The sequence below is a fragment of the Colletes gigas genome, unplaced genomic scaffold, assembly GCF_013123115.1.
Source record: "Colletes gigas isolate AHSC1104 unplaced genomic scaffold, ASM1312311v1 Colletes_gigas_Sc00048, whole genome shotgun sequence".
NCBI classification, from domain to species: Eukaryota; Metazoa; Arthropoda; class Insecta; order Hymenoptera; family Colletidae; genus Colletes; species Colletes gigas.
In genome coordinates, this window is record NW_025106677.1 from 201,798 (window position 1) to 222,022 (window position 20,225).

A 20,225-nucleotide genomic window follows, 5' to 3' on the forward strand; every position below is an offset into this window, starting at 1 on the left:
GGTACCAATTTCGAGTGAATCGGATAAATACTTTCTGAGATCTATCGGATGTCAGCTGACAACATTCTACCAAACATATCGGTAAAATAATTAAAATCATTAAAATAACAATTGTAACGAGCTGCGAAAGTGAACTGGTGATTTACGTCAAGTGTTGCAATTCTACTTAATTTACGCAATGTGCTAGCTAAAAAAAATTTTTAAATACACAAAGATAAAATAAAATGAAAATACTCCATGAACCAGTTAGCCATTCCATTAAAGTGCATAATAATCTCAAAAAATGCATGATAACGTGGCTTATAAATTTGCATGTTATAGCATTCTTGTCATTTTGAATCACAATGAAAATTACTGCTATAGCATTCACGTTTGCAAACGCGCTAAGGTAATAAATAGACTGCGGATCTTCATACAAATTCATATTATTATTAATAAAATTAATGAAATTGGAGCTTTGTAGAGGGATGTCTCAACCCCTAGATATAATAATTCGTACCTTACTTTAAGTATTTCTTATATTCTTGCATATTAACTGAATTCTGTAATTTTTTGAAAATTAAAATTTCCCATAAATGCATAAATATCCGCAGTCTAGTAATAAATCTTGCACGACAATAAAGGTAAGATGTTGCTTAACACGAGCTGAAATGATCTTGTTATGCTACTTAATAGTTACCCCAGGAAACAGATTCAAAATTCACCTGATTTCATAAGCTGCCTGAATGGAGCACAGTAATGATTCTTAAAATGAACATGTGATTCGAAAATTGAACATTTCTATCCTTCCCAACTGGGAGGGATCCTCCTTAGAGCCAGTAGTGAACCAGCTACCAAACATATCGGTAGTAGACGTTATATAACTTTTATAAACTAAAGTAATAAATCTTGTACAATAATAAAGACAAGATGTTGCTTAACACGAGCTGAAAAGATCTTGTTACGCTATTTAATAGTTACCACAGGAAACAGACTTAAAATTCATCTGCTTTTATAAACTGCCTGAGTGGAGTACAGTAATGATTCTTAAAATGAACACGTGATTCGAAAATTTAACATTTCTGTCCCTTTCAACTGGGGGATCCCCCTTGAAGTTAGTGACAAAAACATTTAAAACACCATACGAGCTGACGATTTGTATAAAAAACAATGCTTTTTATCTCATTCGCTCTCACTCTCTTTTTTTTGGTTGTCAACTACGACCAAAGATGAAATCAGCAAAAGATAAAGGCGACTCAAGGATATCGCTGTAACATCTGCTGGTGTCGAATTTCGGCGCTGTACGAAAGATGAATGCGCCAATTCCGGAGCGATGTTCATTTTAAGAATCATTACTATATCTCGGAAACGAAGCTTCGAATGGAAAAATGTTACTCTTGATTTTCGATTTGTTTTTTCATGTAGAATCACCTTGTTCTCAGTTGAACCCTGTATTATTGTACAGCACTGTTATCAGCGTCTTCGTTCGAAAGAAGGGGGCAAGATACCGGCGGGAATGTTCGATCCAAGTGAAATTTTCTATGGAAACGACGTTTCGCGATCCTCCGAAAACAAGTGGACGCGCAAAGAGTGGAAGAAATAAAATCAGTCGGTCTGTGGCTTTTGACTCGTGGACCGATGAAAGGCATGGGAGGACAGAGAGCATACTGGCAGAGAGTAACGTGGAAACGCCGGAGAAACCCGGTACAAGGTAAATCGATACGGACCACGCAGCAGCCAAGGCTGACGGCCCTTTCGTTCCGTCGTCTCTACTTTCCTCTCCTCTTCCTGTTTCCTCGCACCCCTATCGTTTCTCTCTTTCCACAGTTTCTATCAGCACAGTGTCCCTTGCGCGCAGATTATGGTGCTCGCTCCTAGCGATGGGAATGGAGCACCACTCGTCCCACAAACTTTCCCATCGCGGTTGCTGCCCCCTTTTTCCATCGACTCGCGGACCCTGAAGCTCCGTCAGATCGTCACCGTTGCATGGATTTCCGCGACGATGGAAATAGAGCAAGCCACGTCGAGCAAAGTTTCTTCCGTCGGCTCGCGGACATCGGAATTCCGCGGGGAGAACCGATCGAGACTATTCGAGACACCGAGGGAGACAAGAATGCACGCCAAGTCGACGGAAGTTTGAAACGGCAGGAAGAAAGTGAGAACGTCTTGTTACGCGGAATTTCAGAGACAGAATAATCGAGATACGCGAGACGGATATGCACGGAAGTCGAATCATCGTATTACTGGGCTACGGATTATGAGATATCTAGTGCTTAATAAATCAAACGCGGAGGTCGAGTTACGAGTTATCTCGGTTTTCCACTTCGTTGTAATCGTATACAACGATTCGATGAATTTGAGAATTTACGTTTATCATGATGGAAAATGTGATTCTTTTTTGCGTATTCTGAAGAGATTTAACCCTTGGTTGTCACATCGAATCATCTAGACCTGGTTCAATTTTCAAAAATGACAGTAATCGTATAAAGAGTAATGGTAGAAATTGCCCTTTGGACCTGACTGACAATGAAAGTTTTTTATAAGATATGCTTCTACAGGCCTCAGGGAGTCCGAAATGTGTAATTATTTAACCTAAAAATTATACAAAATAAACGAAGTTCAGTTGAATTAGCAGATACAGTAGACTGTGGTGTCAATTCGAAAGAAACGTTAATTTTAAAATTCGTAATTTTGATATTATAATAATTGACATTATAGTCCTCTAATTATACGAGAATACAAATACAGATAGACAATTCCAAAAATATAAATATAAAGACTAATCGAATTTTATTAATCAATATTGTGCTTAACTTTAAAGATATAGATTACGACGTTTAGCATTAAGTGTATGATTTTAGAACTACTAACAAATAAATGGTGTTTTTTACTATTGACAATAACTAAGCATTTAACTAAAACATTTTGACGACTATTATGACAAATAAATTGCGTGTACAGTGTTTCATTTTGAAAATAGATATGAAATATCGTATGTACAAAATTTGCTATTACTGTCGGAGTTTCTTTTCTAAAAAATCCTAGGATTGCAAATTCTAATTCTAATTTTTGCTGATATTGTAATGTTACACACGTATTTTCGATGATATAAATTACAATTGTCTGTTTCTAACGTTGCCAACAAAGTTTCGCAATCGTTTTGAAATGTTTACCGTTGTGGCCTTTTTTTTTTCGCCAGCTTGTCGACAGAAACTTTCATTACGGAATACTGTGTTTCGTAATGTTACTTTTTCACGGTACTCGTGCACCCATAATCGTTACGTAAGTTTTATTCAAGGAAAGAATTTTTTCCTCGCGTTTGGTTCGCCGAACGTCTTATTTTTAAACGCTTTTCTTCAAATCATAATATGTGTTCCAAATTTTAAATCGCTCGTATCTCGAGAAAGAAACATCTTAGAAGCAGAAATTTTGCACATAGGGTAACTTTGTCAATTGCTAGTTTTTTAAGGTGCTATGAAAGTTCACCTTATGCATTTTATTCTTAATATATTATTTTCTAAATATTTTGTGTGCCATTAAATTCGTTCAAGTTTGCACTTTTGAAATATGTTATACTTGTTTTAATGATATAGTCATTTCTATTTGATATATTTAAAAATACGCAAAAGTGTTATTTTTATCAGTAGTCGGCCGGTGATGCTGTAATTTCAAGTTTTCATATACCGGTAGTAAATCACTATAAATATTGCAAATATGTAGATAATTAAAACTGTCTGTCTATATTATCACAAAATAAAATAGGAATGTTTATCTCTGTGTACAGAAAAGATATAAAAAGAGTAAAACAAATTACAATTAATGAAATGAATATAAAATAACTATTTTATGCAAAACAAATTACAATTAATGAAACGAATACAAAACAATTATTTTACACAAAACAAAACAAAAAAGTTTGATTAAATTCTTGAATACTGATTCCATTACGAATAGCTTGCATTGCATTTCGTATTAAATTTTTCGAATATTTATAAATAGTTTTTTTATTTGCCATAGATAGATATTTATTATATTACACGGCTGTTTACAAAACTCCTACAAACGATTTACAGGGGGTTCGGCCACCCATGGGAAAAATTGTAATGGGATATTCTAGAGGCCAAAATAAGACGAAAAAATTGAATTAAAAAATTTCAAATCATTCTGAAAAAATTATTTTTTATTGCGGGGCTCAGTTACAATCATTTTTGGTGAATGCACATACCCCTGAAATCCTATCCACTTTCGAGAAAAAAATTCGATTATGCTAAAATTTTTTGACGAAAAAGAAATTTCAAATCGTTCTAAAAAAATTATTTTTAGCTAGAGGGGTCAAGTACAATCATTTTTGGTGAATAGACATACCCTCTATATCCTATCCAGTTTTGAGAAAAAAATTCAATAAGTGGATAAATTTTTCAATGAAATTAAAAGTTTCAAATCGTTCTAAAAAAATTATTTTCAGTTGCAGGGGACAATTACAATAGTTTTTGGTGAATAGACATACCAGCGACATCCTACCCACTTTGGAGAAAAAAATTCAGTACAGGTGGAACTTTAAACGTTTATAACTTTTTAACAAAGCCTCTATCAATAATTTAGTATTCCTTATTTTTGTTTTATTTTGACCTCTAGAATCTCCCATTAAAATTTTTCCCGCGGTTGGCTGAACATCCTGTATAAAAAGAATTTTAAACAAAAACTAATGAAATATAAAAAGGAATAAAAGAATGAAATAGTGCTAAAAAATTTGAAAACATTTTTATTTAAAATTTTAAATACTTTAATTATTAACGAGTATTAGCAAAGTTACCATATCCTTGGCTTGGTTGAGAATTTACGCTTTCATGTATTTTTAATGAAGCATTAGCTGTAGATGGGTTTTTTTATGTCGAAAACCATCAACCATATTGATTTCCCGTTTGTTTTGTTTCTATCGAGAACCAGCCATTCGAAATAGATTGTATTTTACACAAAACATTTACTCTTGCAACGTGAACAAAAACGTGATTGATTTAAAGATTTGGAAAATATAAAATAAAATATCAATTTACACACTTTTATCTGCGTTTAAACGCAAAAATGAAAACTTATTTTTAATAACCTTATTTCATTGAAAAGTAAAAAATAAATTGTATGTACACAGACTATATCTATAATAATGATCACCTATTGTATCCACTGTAAATGCGCAACAGTAAAATAATAGTAATCGAAAATGAACGAGTAAAGATGTCGTATGTATTTTAACAAACGAAACTTATCTAAAACTTTATTTGATAGATGGTCTTTTATATCATTTTGATACATACGGTAAATAATACGTATAAAGTTTCACAAAATCTATTTTTTACTTCAAAGCACAAAAAATAATTAACAGTTGGTTCCACGAAATTTATTGTCTGCGTTCGAGCACGAATAGAAGCGTGTAAATTGGACAGTTTGTTTTTACGGCCTTTTTTCTGTGTTATTTTTTCCTTGCGGCACGCGCGGTTTCGTAAATAACACTGTCGCACGAACAAACTGCCGTTTTATCGCAACCATTCGGTAGTCCAGACAAAACCACGTGGAAAATCGTTAATCCGATGCGCAAGTGGTACTTCCGGTTGATCTAACCGCTTGAAAGGGCCGAACTCCGTCCATTGTGAACAACACTGCGGACAGTTCAATCTACTTTGCACCATTCACCGCGAATGCTGTCCGGGTCAAAGTTCAGACGTCACATTTTCACTGCGTCGAGACCCTCAAAACGCGTTTGCTCAAGACACGCTGATGTACAGGATTTATTGTTAATAGGACAGCAATAGGAGATGCACAGTGATCGAAAGTGTAGCCATAGATAACGAAAAACAGAATAAAACTTTATTATGATGTTACGAGCGCGAGATCCTATGTTCGGTCGAGGACAGTACTCGACCGGTGGTTTTAAGTATGGTTAGGAAAGAGAAAGGAGTTCCAGTCGAATCAAGGGCTCTATACCCTGGGAGCCACGGGGTTAGATTTATAAGGAAAATGTATGGTTTCACGGACGAACCAGGGGCTCTATACCCTGGGAGCCGCTAGAAGGAGTGGACGAACCAGGGGCTTTATACCCTGGAAGCCACGTAGGTTTTTAGGATGTTTTAGGATCTTGCCCTGTCGTGATGGTACACCTTGAGCGGTGAAGGTGTACCGGGTTCGTGAGATACCCCTAGTCTTACTGTTAATAGGGTTCAGGGTTGTATTAAGTGAATAATGCAAGTGAGGATAACTACTTGAATATATTCTAGTCGATGTTCAAGTACAATGGCCAATTAACAGAACTAGTACTATTGCTAGATTGCCTTGACGGCGAAAGTTCTATGTCGGCTTTTACGCGGCGCGTTTGCGGGAGCTACTTCTCAATTAGTCTAATGGACACTCACTAATAAAACCGCTAAGGTAGATACGTTGCTTGATGGGGATTATAGCCCGATCTTGCCTCGAGTGTCAAAGTAACGTTCTGTCGAGAGTTTTAGAAAAACTGAGCTCTTCGAGTAAGAAAACGCGGTCCTTATACAAAAGCCACCAACCATATTCCCGTTTGTTTTGTTTCTATTGAGGACCAGCCATTCGAAATAAATTGTATTTTAAACAAAACATTTGCTCTTGTAACATAAACAAAAACGTGATAGATTTAAAGTATATTTTACAACGTGCACATGAGACTACCCCCTTAATTTTTCCACTAAACGATTGCGAGTTCTGTTGATCGAAGTACACGCAAAGTTAAACAAGAATTTTTACAATAAATTTTAATAATTTCAACGCGTCGAACAACCGTTTATCCACGATAACTTGCAAAAGACTGTCGAATGCAAATGTCACTCGAACAAGCGGATAACAATCGTGGCGGCGATAACAATCAAAACTTCTATCGCTCTTATTGGAAAACTCTATATAACGAAGTAAAAACGGCCCGTTGTTCTTGCAACCGTATTTATCGTCGCACGTATAGCATAAAAGTTGCGCAAGCCTTTTGATTCGAACGCTGCTTATTCGGCCTGAAGTACCAAGGCGCAACCCCTCCAAATCCTCCCCTAACCACGCGCAGCGTTCCTTCTTCCTCGTTCCGTCTTTGTTTTACCCGCATTTCTTCGTCAGGGCTTGTTCCCTTATCTCCGCCACAATGGCCCTTGCTCTTTTTCACTGCGCGTGGCCTTGAGCTATACGTTCCAAGTCACTTGAGATCGATTCGAAAACGACGAAATCGAAAGCGAAACCTCGACCGAGGGGTACGGGAGAGAACTGCACGTCCCGTGGCACGAAGTCACGGCAGACTATGAAATTCTGTTTGACGAACGTTCTTCTTGTTAGCGAGCACTCGAGTGCGCCGTACTAAATTGACCCGTAACTCTCTGACACTAATTGGGAGATTCGAAACGTGCAGCGGGACTTGCTCGGTTCAACGAAGTTTTAGCTTCGCTGTCAGCGAACCGGTCCGTTGGAGACGGTTGTCCCGCCGTTTAGTAATTGTGACGACAAAATGGCATCCCTATCATAATTTCAGGTTTGTTTGACCCCCCTCGAATCCGAAATTACGTAAATAGCCTTGTTGTTAATGTTTTTATGTTTCATACTTCGTGACTGTGTTTCGTAGTAATTATTGCATACATCGCATCGTCTAACAAAATTAACAGCAACATTTTCAGTATAAATATAAAAATAATTATATTACATAATAATATTATATAATATAATATAATTATGTTTATCTTGAAATATAATTAAGTAAAAGAATTTCGTAGCACTGCATCAATAATATTTCGGTAGATAGATAAACAAAATTGGTTTAAAGGGTATAGCCGAATAAGGGGGTCAAATGTGCCCCCAAACCGAATGGAACGAGCCACGGGTCATTCGATAGCAAAAAAAAAATAACCCCTGTGTGCAAATTTTTAACTTGAAATCTCGACCGTGGGGGTAGTAATGGGGTGAAAACGAAAATCATGTTTTTGAATTATTTCTCTTGACCCATTGAGTAAAAAAATGTAAAAAAATTCAGAGACATTTCGGGTACCGGGGCACATACTTTGGGAGATTTTCAGATTTTTTGATTCAAGAACCAGGTAGTGAAAAATAAAAAACAGCAAAAAATGCCGAAAAATGCCGATTACGTATTGAAGGAGGCCCGGAACTACTTTTATACTTTTACAGTAAACAGGTATTACTATTACTATTATTCTCAATTTTTTTCAGATTTTTCATTTTGGTGCGCCGCAGTGAAAAAAAATAAAAACCGAGTTTTTCCTCGTTTTCTGCGTATTAGAGTAACTTACACGTTGAATTTTTATGCATCCTTCAATATATAAGTGTTTTGTAGACTGTTTAATGTTTCTACACTAAGCAGAATTACATGACAATTGAAACAAATAAAATAAAGCCAACCATTGGGTGTATATATCCTAAAAAATCAACGATATTTTCAACGGCGTCGATGGCGCAGCGTTAGAGTGTCCGACTGCTGAACCGCTGGAAGTTTTTTACCGTAGGTTCGAGTCTCTCTTCTGGACTTAGTATTTTTTTTTCTTCATTATTTTTTTTTTCAAATTCTAACTATATAACAATGCTTTATATTTATTTATAAATGTTCTGATAGCATTTTACAAATATTTTAACCTGAAATATGTATAAATATAGTCTTGGAGTGTTTTTTGCGTTTTTATTTTTTTTGTTAACCACGATTATTGTTTAACATCTCTTACACTGAAATTAATGTGAAATGTTAGTTTTCAAATCTCTTACCTTTGACTATTGTGAATGGATCGGAGCAGAAGATTGTACATTGGCTTACTATTACTTCTTCTCGCCCTTCGATCAAGCAGATCTTTCCTTCTCGTTCTCTTTCTTTGATAAATATGAATGTTTGCTGCGGCTTTAGTATCTAACGTAGACATGTAAGGGTTATTATCCTTTCCTTACTGCTGGTTTTAAAGATAATGAAAACACTTGTAGGACCAACCTCTACGGACCATGCCAAGTAATTATGTATAAATCCCATCGCATACAGTAGCTTGAACTGAGTAATTAAAAAATACATTGTGAAACCCGAATGCGACAATCACCCATTGACCTGAACGGTCTGGGCCCTCACCCAACGAACCTTTATTTCCTTCGTAACGCAGGTAGGACAATTAATCATTTTTCCCCGTGGTTTCCATCGAGCAATGATACTTCATTCAAAAATAAGCATGAAACGATCAAACTGGTACTTAAAAATGGGTTTATTAGAAAAAAGTATCATTGGCAGAGAGTGGGTTAATAGATTTGGCGTGGAATGGCCCTTACATGTCTACGTTAGATACTGAAGCCGTAGCAAACATTCATATTTATCAAAGAAAGAAAAAAAGAAGGAAAGATCTGCTTGATCGAAGGGCGAGAAGAAGTAATAGTAAGCCAATGTACAATCTTCTGCTCCGATCCATTCACAATAGTCAAAGGTAAGAGATTTGAAAACTAACATTTCACATTAATTTCAGTGTAAGAGATGTTAAACAATAATCGTGGTTGACAAAAAAAATAAAAACGCAAAAAACACTCCAAAACTATATTTATACATATTTCAGGTTAAAATATTTGTAAAATGCTATCAGAACATTTATAAATAAATATAAAGCATTGTTATATAGTTAGAATTTGAAAAAAAAATACTAAGTCCAGAAGAGAGACTCGAACCTACGGTAAAAAACTTCCAGCGGTTCAGCAGTCGGACACTCTAACGCTGCGCCATCGACGCCGTTGAAAATATCGTTGATTTTTTAGGATATATACACCCAATGGTTGGCTTTATTTTATTTGTTTCAATTGTCATGTAATTCTGCTTAGTGTAGAAACATTAAACAGTCTACAAAACACTTATATATTGAAGGATGCATAAAAATTCAACGTGTAAGTTACTCTAATACGCAGAAAATGAGGAAAAACTCGGTTTTTATTTTTTTTCACTGCGGCGCACCAAAATGAAAAATCTGAAAAAAATTGAGAATAATAGTAATAGTAATACCTGTTTACTGTAAAAGTATAAAAGTAGTTCCGGGCCTCCTTCAATACGTAATCGGCATTTTTCGGCATTTTTTGCTGTTTTTTATTTTTCACTACCTGGTTCTTCAATCAAAAAATCTGAAAATCTCCCAAAGTATGTGCCCCGGTACCCGAAATGTCTCTGAATTTTTTTACATTTTTTTACTCAATAGGTCAAGAGAAATAATTCAAAAACATGATTTTCGTTTTCACCCCATTACTACCCCCACGGTCGAGATTTCAAGTTAAAAATTTGCACACAGGGGTTATTTTTTTTTGCTATCGAATGACCCGTGGCTCGTTCCATTCGGTTTGGGGGCACATTTGACCCCCTTATTCGGCTATACCCTTTAAATATTTATATATGTATACAGGGTGTTCGGCCATCCCTGGGAAAAATTTGAATGGGAGATTCTAGAGACCAAAATAGGACGAAAATCAAGAATACGAATTTATTGATGGAGGCTTCGTTAAAAAGTTATTAACGTTTAAAGTCCCGCCCGTAATGAATTTTTTTCTCGAAAGTGCGTAGGATTTCGGTGGTATGTCTAATCACCAAAAATGATTGTAATTGACCCCCGCAACGGAAAATAATTTTTGCAGAACGATTTGATATTTTTCAATTTAATGTTTCAATAACTTTTTAACGAAGCCTCAATCGAGAAATTGATATTCTTGATTTTCGTTCTATTTTGGTATCTAGAATCTCCCATTCAAATTTTTCCCAGAGGTGGCCGAACACCCTGTATAAAAATAAAACGTGTTAACAGAAAATGTTTAGGTCTGATATATAAACGGTTCAATTCGTGCAAGTTCTTGAAAATCTAATCCTTTAAATCTTGTATTTTGAGCTCGTCCTGTTTGGTCGTTGTTTAAATACAAAAATTCAATTATGGGAGATGTTTTGATTCCGTATGGGTCAGTTCTTCTGAAACTTTAAGTTTCACCCATTGTGGGTGCGTACGGGGGTAGCTGGCCGCAATGTCAAAGGTGCAGGTATCTGGGCCCAAAATCTCCCTTGAAAACTAATCAATGGCTTTAGTATACGTCAATTTCCTATTGTCGAGTAAGGCAGTAAGATGGTAAAGTTGCAAATTCCTTAATATTTGAAAGGAATAAAGAATAAAGAATGTCCTAAACTGTTCGACAGTAACACTGTTTGGAAGTCCAAACGTCTACTCATGACAGAGTTCATTTGATGAAAGCGCTGGTGGTATCGTCAAGCTGTTACCGATTTAATAATAGTTTGGCATAAAGTAACATTCGACTTCGTAACACGTCCATGTTTCGCTCGGGCATGTCTGCATCGCGGAGTGCGACGATACGAGGCTGTCGAGATCGTATTCTGAAGTGGCTAACAAACGCTGAAGCACGACGATCGGTCATATCCCTTGAGACCTTTATCCATAGAACACGATGCACACGTTGCATTATTAAAGCACAGCCGTGTAACTCCATTCACAGTTGCCTGGCACGTTTCACCTCGTTTCTTGCGGCCCCTTTGAAGAGATTTCGTGATATGAACGCGCGCTTCCACTGGATTCTTCGTTCCTTGTACAAGCGTTACGACAAAGCAGGTGGCAAACCTTCGGGGCATGGAGCACACGCAAAAGTAAACAGGAGAACGTAAGTGGTACATTCAATTCGCGTTGAAGCGTTGATAATTTCCTTTGGTCCCACTCTTAGTCGACCTTTTAGTTTTCTCTCGCTTCGATGCGAAAATTCTGCCCCAATTCGCAAAGAATACGCAGCGTTTAAAAGAATTTCTATTCATCGTTCGTAACCTCGACAGATATCACCCAGGCGTCGTGGTGCTAACTGCAATAAATTATCAATCGACGACAGTGCACATAACCTAGCTGCCTGTAACGATCCACTATGTTTCCTTCTGTTAGTAAAGTAACACTGGAACAATAATTAATTTGCCTCCACGATGTCGATGTTTTAACTATCTATTTCAGTGACATCATCCTCGACAAAATTACAGTCTTTATTACAGCAGTGGTATACGTTTATAAAAATTTCCTTGTCAGTTTTAACGAATATTATACCTGCAAAATTCGCTACTACTTTTTTGGAACGTCCTATATTTAAAACACATTTTCATTAGTTATATATTTTCTGTGTAATTTTGTTCTGTTTATGTATGTGGGTAAGCAAAATGTTCTAAATATAAACAATTTCTGTAGTAGTTATAATAATAACTTTGTGTAATATGCTCATAGATGCATAATTCGCTTTTTCTTAATTTGTTAAAATATTTCTGTTACACAAAAATATTATTTATTTTAATCAAAATGGCCCTTTTTATGAGACGCGAAGACTTTTGCGACCGATAGTACCTACGTCCTACACTGTATATGTATACTTTAAGAAGGAAGAAGATGTAAGTCATAGTTGATTTACGCGACTGTGAAATTCAGTGGCGCATGGTGAATACGGTTCGAATGATTTATTATTAACGAGTATGCCCGTTCTTTCTTGAAATCGAACACCTCTCGAGCCCGGATATTCCGACCGCGGTCATCGATTGTCCAGCGTTAATAATTCGTGGGCGTTTGTCTACGCGTCGCCATTGACTCCTTGAAACTGAAACTCCGTGTTGTCGCATATTCGTAGAAAATATGTATTAACACTAGAACTACCGACACTTATGGTTAGACTGCGGATGTTTATGTATTTATAGAAAATTTTAATTCTCAAGAATCTACAGAGTGCACTTAATAATCAAAAATATAAGAAATTATTATTATAGTATTTAGGGGTTGAGACAACTCTCCACAAAGCACTCATTTCGATAATTTTATTAATAAAAATATGAATTTTCTTAAAGATCCGCAGGGAACTTATGGTGTATTTATTTATACTAAAACCCCTTGGGAAAAATGTTAATGGCAGATCCTAGAGGCCAAAATAAGACGAAAATCAAGGATACTAATTTGTTGATTGAGGCTTCGTTAAAAAGTTATAGAAACATTTCCGGCCACACAGTATATTTTTGGTGAAGAATTTTTTTCTCGAAAGTACTTAGGATTTCGGGGTTATGTCTATTCACTAAAAACGATTGTAATTGATCCCTGAAAACGAAAATACTTTTTCCAGAACGATTTGAAATTTTTTATTTAGCCGAAAAATTTCAGCATCTACTCGAATTTTTTTCTCGAAAGTGCGTAGGATTTCGGGGGGTTGCCTATTCACCAAAAATGATTGTAATTGTCCCCTGCAACCGCAAATAATTTTTCTAGAATGATTTGAAAACTTTTCAATTTTCAGGGTAACAGACAGTTATGTTCAGACATTATATTTTCTATAATGAATTTTTTTGTTGAAAATGCGTAGGATTTCGGGGATATGTCTATTGACCAAAAATGATTGTAATTCATTCCCGCAGTAGAAAATTTTTTTTCGCCGAAAAATTTAGGCACCCTGTCGATTTTTCTTAAAAATTCGTTTTTATTTTTCATAAATTTGTTTAACGCCCTACAGAAAAGTTGGCTAATACTTGTTTGTAGGCACCCATGAGCTTTATTTCATAAAAAAGTTTCATTGAAATATATTCACTATTGTAGGAGTTATGGCTGTTTGAAAATTGAACCACTTTTATGGGGTTTTCTCATTTTGCGGAGTCAAGGATCAACTTTTCGATTATTTTTAGAATTCCTACATATTCTCCACCAAAATACGCGTTGTTTGCCGTTTGAAACATCAAAATCTCCCAATCCGTTCAGAAGTTATGACATTTTAAAGATTCGCATGAAATTTCAGGGGTGCATTTCTGACGTCACGTTAGATTCGCGGTTAGGAATTTTTTTCTCGAAAGAGCATAGGATTTCGGGAGTATGTGTAATGACCAAAAATGATTGCAATTAACCCCCGCAACTGAAAATAATTTTTCCGTGAATGATTGGAAATTTTTTAATAATTTTTTAACGAAACCTCAAACAACAAATTGATATTCTTGATTTTCGTCTTATTTTGGCCTCCAGAATCTCTCATTAAAATTTTTCCCAGGCATGGCCGAGCCCTGCCCTGTATAATGCAATGGAAATAAATGTTTATTCATTCTCTCTTGGAAAATTACGGTTTTTTTAGTAATACAGTCGGGTAAATATTTGGTAATTTTTATTGGAAATTAGGAATGGGTCATTTTTACCATTTCGGTAGTTCTGATGTTAAAGTGTTTTCGCTCGATAGAAGTTTCGATAGAAATAAAATCGGGACGTCGAGACATTTTACTGCTCGTCCACTAATAATCGTCTGCGAATCGAAAAGAAACAGGAATAGGGCAAATAAAAAACATCGAGAAGTCCGTTCGATTTCGAGCTGTAATCCCGACGTGTCCCCGCGGGAACAATGGCGTACCAGAAATCAATGAGAGGTACCGGAAATATTTCGAAGACTCGTAGGAACATAATCCCGATTAATTATGTCGCGATCGATGGGATGATGCACGGAACAACCGATATCCGTGGAATCGGAAAAAAGGGGGGCAGTGCTTCGAAGTAGATCAGACACGGATTAAGGGAGAGGCTAGGTGGATTACATTTTTTAAATAATTAAATAAATACTCGCGAAAAACAAATACAAACTTTAGATTCGTTCGTAAACTACTGTTTGTCCATTTTATGTATTCATATTCGCGAATAAAATCTACCCAACACTGTTTCCTATCACTCACCAGTGACTAAAAGTTTTATAGAAATCATAAAAAATGAAAAACAATCGTCTTTATAAATTTTAAATATGTTATAATCAAAACAGAAATGACAATAGGAATAATTTCATATAATGTAGGCTTGGTAGCGAATTGGTTAAATCTGGAATAGCGATTAGTTGTTTGACCGCATTTGAACAAACGTGCCATAGAAATAAATCTCTCCCAAGCATACCATGATGTACAAAATATAAAAACAGTATTATTCGTAGACAAAACTAGCATTCGAAGGCACCAACTTTTTTATTCAGACTTTTCGTGTACCGTTAAACTGGAACGTTCAATTCTAAGTTTCTGCACGATAAGTAAAAAGTATTCGACGGAGTTGGAATTTTAAAGCGTCTGAGACGTATCGGCGAATCGATTAAAACCGTATTTTACTTTCAAACGGAGGCAATCGCGTAATTACGTTGTTACGTGATGATTCGATGAAGTAAGAAACGGTTATCGAATAATTATTCCCATTGCTGTTCGAAAGAGACCGCGAGAAGACGATTTAAGGGAATTGCGCGAACTTCGTGATCGAGGCCGACGTTAACGAGGCTTCAAGCGTGCTCGTTTCTGGATCCCACATTTGCATGGGAAAAGTGGCCTCTTTCGAAAGGACTTGTTTACGGGAGAGAAGCTCAGCGAAGTTTCTTCGCGTGCAAGAAAAGGCGCAATTACTCTGTGAAGCGCACCTCGGTCCCCTATCGTAAGAAAAGCTCGAAATATTGCAGACGATATCGATTTGAACCAGGCTTACTGCATCTTCGAGCCATCGAAGAGCATCGACGTCTCTCACAGAACATTTTAATCGGAAGACCCAACCGTTTCGTTTCATATTTCGTACGAACCATTGAGAAATGTAATTTTACAGAGAAAAATTTAATAATTTTTACGTAAAATTATTTAAACATTTCTTAAACATGAATTAATATGATCAATCAAAGAAATTTTAAGTGCTTCGATGATGTATTTATTATTAATTATTGTATGAATTTAATTCCAAGTTCAATTTACAATATTACTTTAGACGGTTAAAAATATTTTAAAGACCATCTTTCAATCATTACTGCGGTTCTTTGTGCAAAGTGACATTTTTAATAATAGAATTAATGAAATGGAAGTTTTGTAGAGGGGTGTCTTGACCCCTAAATATAATAAAGTATTTCTTATATTTCTATATGTGAACTTTGTTGAGGAATGCAGTGTCGCCACCTATGAGACCGATTCGAATGGGACTTCCCCGCGCGACGACTAGAACGTTTGCTGTACTCGATGGTGTTAGATGCCTTTTTCATTTTCTAAAAGTTACTCTATGCAGTCTTAAAGTATTATTAAAGTAATAATAAGTCTATGAATACATTCGTATTAATAGTGGTCTCACCCAAATCATAATAAAGTCCATTCTATAGTTCTTTGGGAATTAAAATTTCCCATAAAAGCATAAACATCCGCAGTCTATTCATCATTTATCACGTTAAGAGAGTAAATATGTTTTATTTACATAAAGAAAAAAGATCTTCCTATCATTTTATTTACTCTTATACTGTTTCGAAGATTGAGAAAAATTTAATCACTTTACGTAAAGTTATTTAAACATTTCTTAGACATGAATTAATATGATCAGTCGAAGAAATTTTAAGCGTTCCGATGTTTTATTAATTATTGTACGAATTTAATTCGAAGACCAATTTGCAATATTACGGTTAAAAATATTTTAAAGACCATCTTTCAATCATCACTGCAATTCTTTTTGCAAAATCATATTTTTATTAACCCTTTGACGTACAATTTAATTTTGTTTAAAGGGTATAGCCGAATAAGGGGGTCAAATGTGCCCCCAAACCGAATGGAACGAGCCCGGGGTCATTCGATAGCAAAAAAAAAAATAACCCATGTGTGCAAATTTTTAACTTGAAATCTCGACCGTGGGGGTAGTAATGGGGTGAAAACGAAAATCATGTTTTTGAATTATTTCTCTTGACCTATTGAGTAAAAAAATGTAAAAAAATTCAGAGACATTTCGGGTACCGGGGCACATACTTTGGGAGATTTTCAGATTTTTTGATTGAAGAACCAGGTAGTGAAAAATAAAAAACAGCAAAAAATGCCGAAAAATGCCGATTACGTATTGAAGGAGGCCCGGAACTACTTTTATACTTTTACAGTAAACAGGTATTACTATTACTATTACTCTCAATTTTTTTCAGATTTTTCATTTTGGTGCGCCGCAGTGAAAAAAAATAAAAACCGAGTTTTTCCTCATTTTCTGCGTATTAGAGTAACTTACACGTTGAATTTTTATGCATCCTTCAATATATAAGTGTTTTGTAGACTGTTTAATGTTTCTACACTAAGCAGAATTACATAACAATTGAAACAAATAAAATAAAGCCAACCGTTGAGCGCAATATATCCTAGAAAATCACCGATATTTTCAACGGGGTCGATGGCGCAGATGTTAGAGTGTCCGACTGCTGAACCGCTGCAAGTTTTTTTACCATAGGTTCGAGTCTCTCTTCTGGACTTAGGATTTTTTTTCCTTCATTATTTTTTTTTTCAAATTCTAACTATATAACAATGCTTTATATTTATTTATAAATGTTCTGATAGCATTTTACAAATATTTTAACCTGAAATATGTATAAATATAGTCTTGGAGTGTTTTTTGCGTTTTTATTTTTTTTGTCAACCACGATTATTGTTTAACATCTCTTACACTGAAATTAATGTGAAATGTTAGTTTTCAAATCTCTTACCTTTGACTATTGTGAATGGATCGGAGCAGAAGATTGTATATTGGCTTACTATTACTTCTTCTCGCCCTTCGATCAAGCAGATCTTTCCTTCTTTTTCTCTTTCTGTGATAAATATGAATGTTTGCTACGGCTTTAGTATCTAACGTAGATATGTAAGGGTTATTATCCTTTCCTTACTGCTGGTTTTAAAGATAATGGAAACACTTGCAGGACCAACCTCTACGGACCATGCCAAGTAATTATGTATAAATCCCATCGCATACAGTAGCATGAACTGAGTAATTAAAAAATACATTGTGAAACCCGAACGCGACAATCACCCATTGACCTGAACGGTCTGGGCCCTCACCCAACGAACCTTTATTTCCTTCGTAACGCAGGTAGGACAATTAATCATTTTTCCCCGTGGTTTCCATCGAGCAATGATACTTCATTCAAAAATAAGCATGAAACGATCAAACTGGTACTTAAAAATGGGTTTATTAGAAAAAAGTATCATTGGCAGAGAGTGGGTTAATAGATTTGGCGTGGAATGGCCCTTACATGTCTACGTTAGATACTGAAGCCGTAGCAAACATTCATATTTATCAAAGAAAGAGAAAAAGAAGGAAAGATCTGCTTGATCGAAGGGCGAGAAGAAGTAATAGTAAGCCAATATACAATCTTCTGCGCCGATCCATTCACAATAGTCAAAGGTAAGAGATTTTAAAACTAACATTTCACATTAATTTCAGTGTAAGAGATGTTAAACAATAATCGTGGTTGACAAAAAAAATAAAAACGCAAAAAAACACTCCAAAACTATATTTATACATATTTCAGGTTAAAATATTTGTAAAATGCTTTCAGAACATTTATAAATAAATATAAAGCATTGTTATATAGTTAGAATTTGAAAAAAAAAATAATGAAGGAAAAAAAATCCTAAGTCCAGAAGAGAGACTCGAACCTATGGTAAAAAAACTTGCAGCGGTTCAGCAGTCGGACACTCTAACAACTGCGCCATCGACGCCGTTGAAAATATCGTTGATTTTCTAGGATATATTGCGCTCAACGGTTGGCTTTATTTTATTTGTTTCAATTGTTATGTAATTCTGCTTAGTGTAGAAACATTAAACAGTCTACAAAACACTTATATATTGAAGGACGCATAAAAATTCAACGTGTAAGTTACTCTAATACGCAGAAAATGAGGAAAAACTCGGTTTTTATTTTTTTTCACTGCGGCGCACCAAAATGAAAAATCTGAAAAAAATTGAGAGTAATAGTAATAGTAATACCTGTTTACTGTAAAAGTATAAAAGTAGTTCCGGGCCTCCTTCAATACGTAATCGGCATTTTTCGGCATTTTTTGCTGTTTTTTATTTTTCACTACCTGGTTCTTCAATCAAAAAATCTGAAAATCTCCCAAAGTATGTGCCCCGGTACCCGAAATGTCTCTGAATTTTTTTACATTTTTTTACTCAATAGGTCAAGAGAAATAATTCAAAAACATGATTTTCGTTTTCACCCCATTACTACCCCCACGGTCGAGATTTCAAGTTAAAAATTTGCACACATGGGTTATTTTTTTTTTGCTATCGAATGACCCCGGGCTCGTTCCATTCGGTTTGGGGGCACATTTGACCCCCTTATTCGGCTATACCCTTTGTTCGTACAGGGAATGGTCACGAATAAGAATAGATTTGTTTTACGAATATCTCGTGAATGTAAAAATATATTGATTTTAATGTATAAGACTTAATGACCAGTGAGTAGCCCCATGATTGTGAAACTTGGCATCAAGAATTGTAACGAGTCAGAGACGTTATTGGCAAGGGGTTAATAGAATTAATGAAATATGAACTTTGTAGAGAGTTGTCTTCAAAATCTCGGCACAAACATATAGGACGACCTAATATATTAAGAAAAAGTTAATAATCGAAGAAATCAGAGTCACGAATAATCCAGAAATACGTTGGGTCGATCGTGACCCCAAAAGATAGTAACCCTTTGAAGGTTAACGAAACGTTATCATCGACGGGGAGAAAGCTAAGAAATAAACGTACAATATCCGGTTTTATTATGGATTTTGTCGTAATTGCAGGCCATTCGTGCAAACGCGCTATAAATATTATACTACAAGGTGACGATGAAATACGACCTGGTGTGAAATGAGTATAGGGGGAGTAGGTAAATGTCACGTGGATTCAGGACCGTTTAAGACCTCAAAGTCAACCATGGATGGACTTATATTGCTTGATATACGAGCCCTTTATAACCTGCAACGCGGGAGGTAGAAATTTTCTCATATTTTTATGTGTAACGATTCGATGCTCTGCACGGTATCGGACGAGAACCGCTGGAAAAAAGGAAGGCGACGGACAATCGAGCGAAAGGCACCGTAGAATTACCCGTTTTAAATATATTCTGTTCACGCATCGATAACTGACAGAGTACTCGTGAGATTTTTACAGAAACGGCTAGAAGCGGAGCGGTTCTTTTTCAAGTTTTTATCGTCTCTGTTACAGGGTGACAGTGCTGGGCGTTCTACTGGGGATTCTCGAATGGGATCGCAGCGTTACGTGCGTCCTTCTTCTGTGGGAATACGTGGTGGGATACTTGGCCATTTTCGTGGCCTGCATGATAGTGGAATTTTCCATCTGCTTCCTGGCGACCAGAGGGAGCATCTTGGACACTGCCGCGAGAGCGCCCATGCAATATGTTCTCTACGTTCGAATTTGTAAGTGACGCCATCGATCATTCTAATC

The 20,225-nt window shown here is 35.8% G+C and overlaps 1 protein-coding gene across 1 annotated transcript in view; it reads left to right on the forward strand.

Moving 5' to 3' along the window:
- LOC122403301 (diacylglycerol lipase-alpha) overlaps window positions 1-20,225 on the forward strand; it is a 239,797-nt gene that overhangs the window by 125,830 nt on the left and 93,742 nt on the right. The window contains exon 5 of the mRNA XM_043406755.1: window positions 19,986-20,197. Coding sequence (XP_043262690.1) covers window positions 19,986-20,197 — 212 coding nt within the window. The remainder of the gene's footprint in view (window positions 1-19,985; window positions 20,198-20,225) is intronic.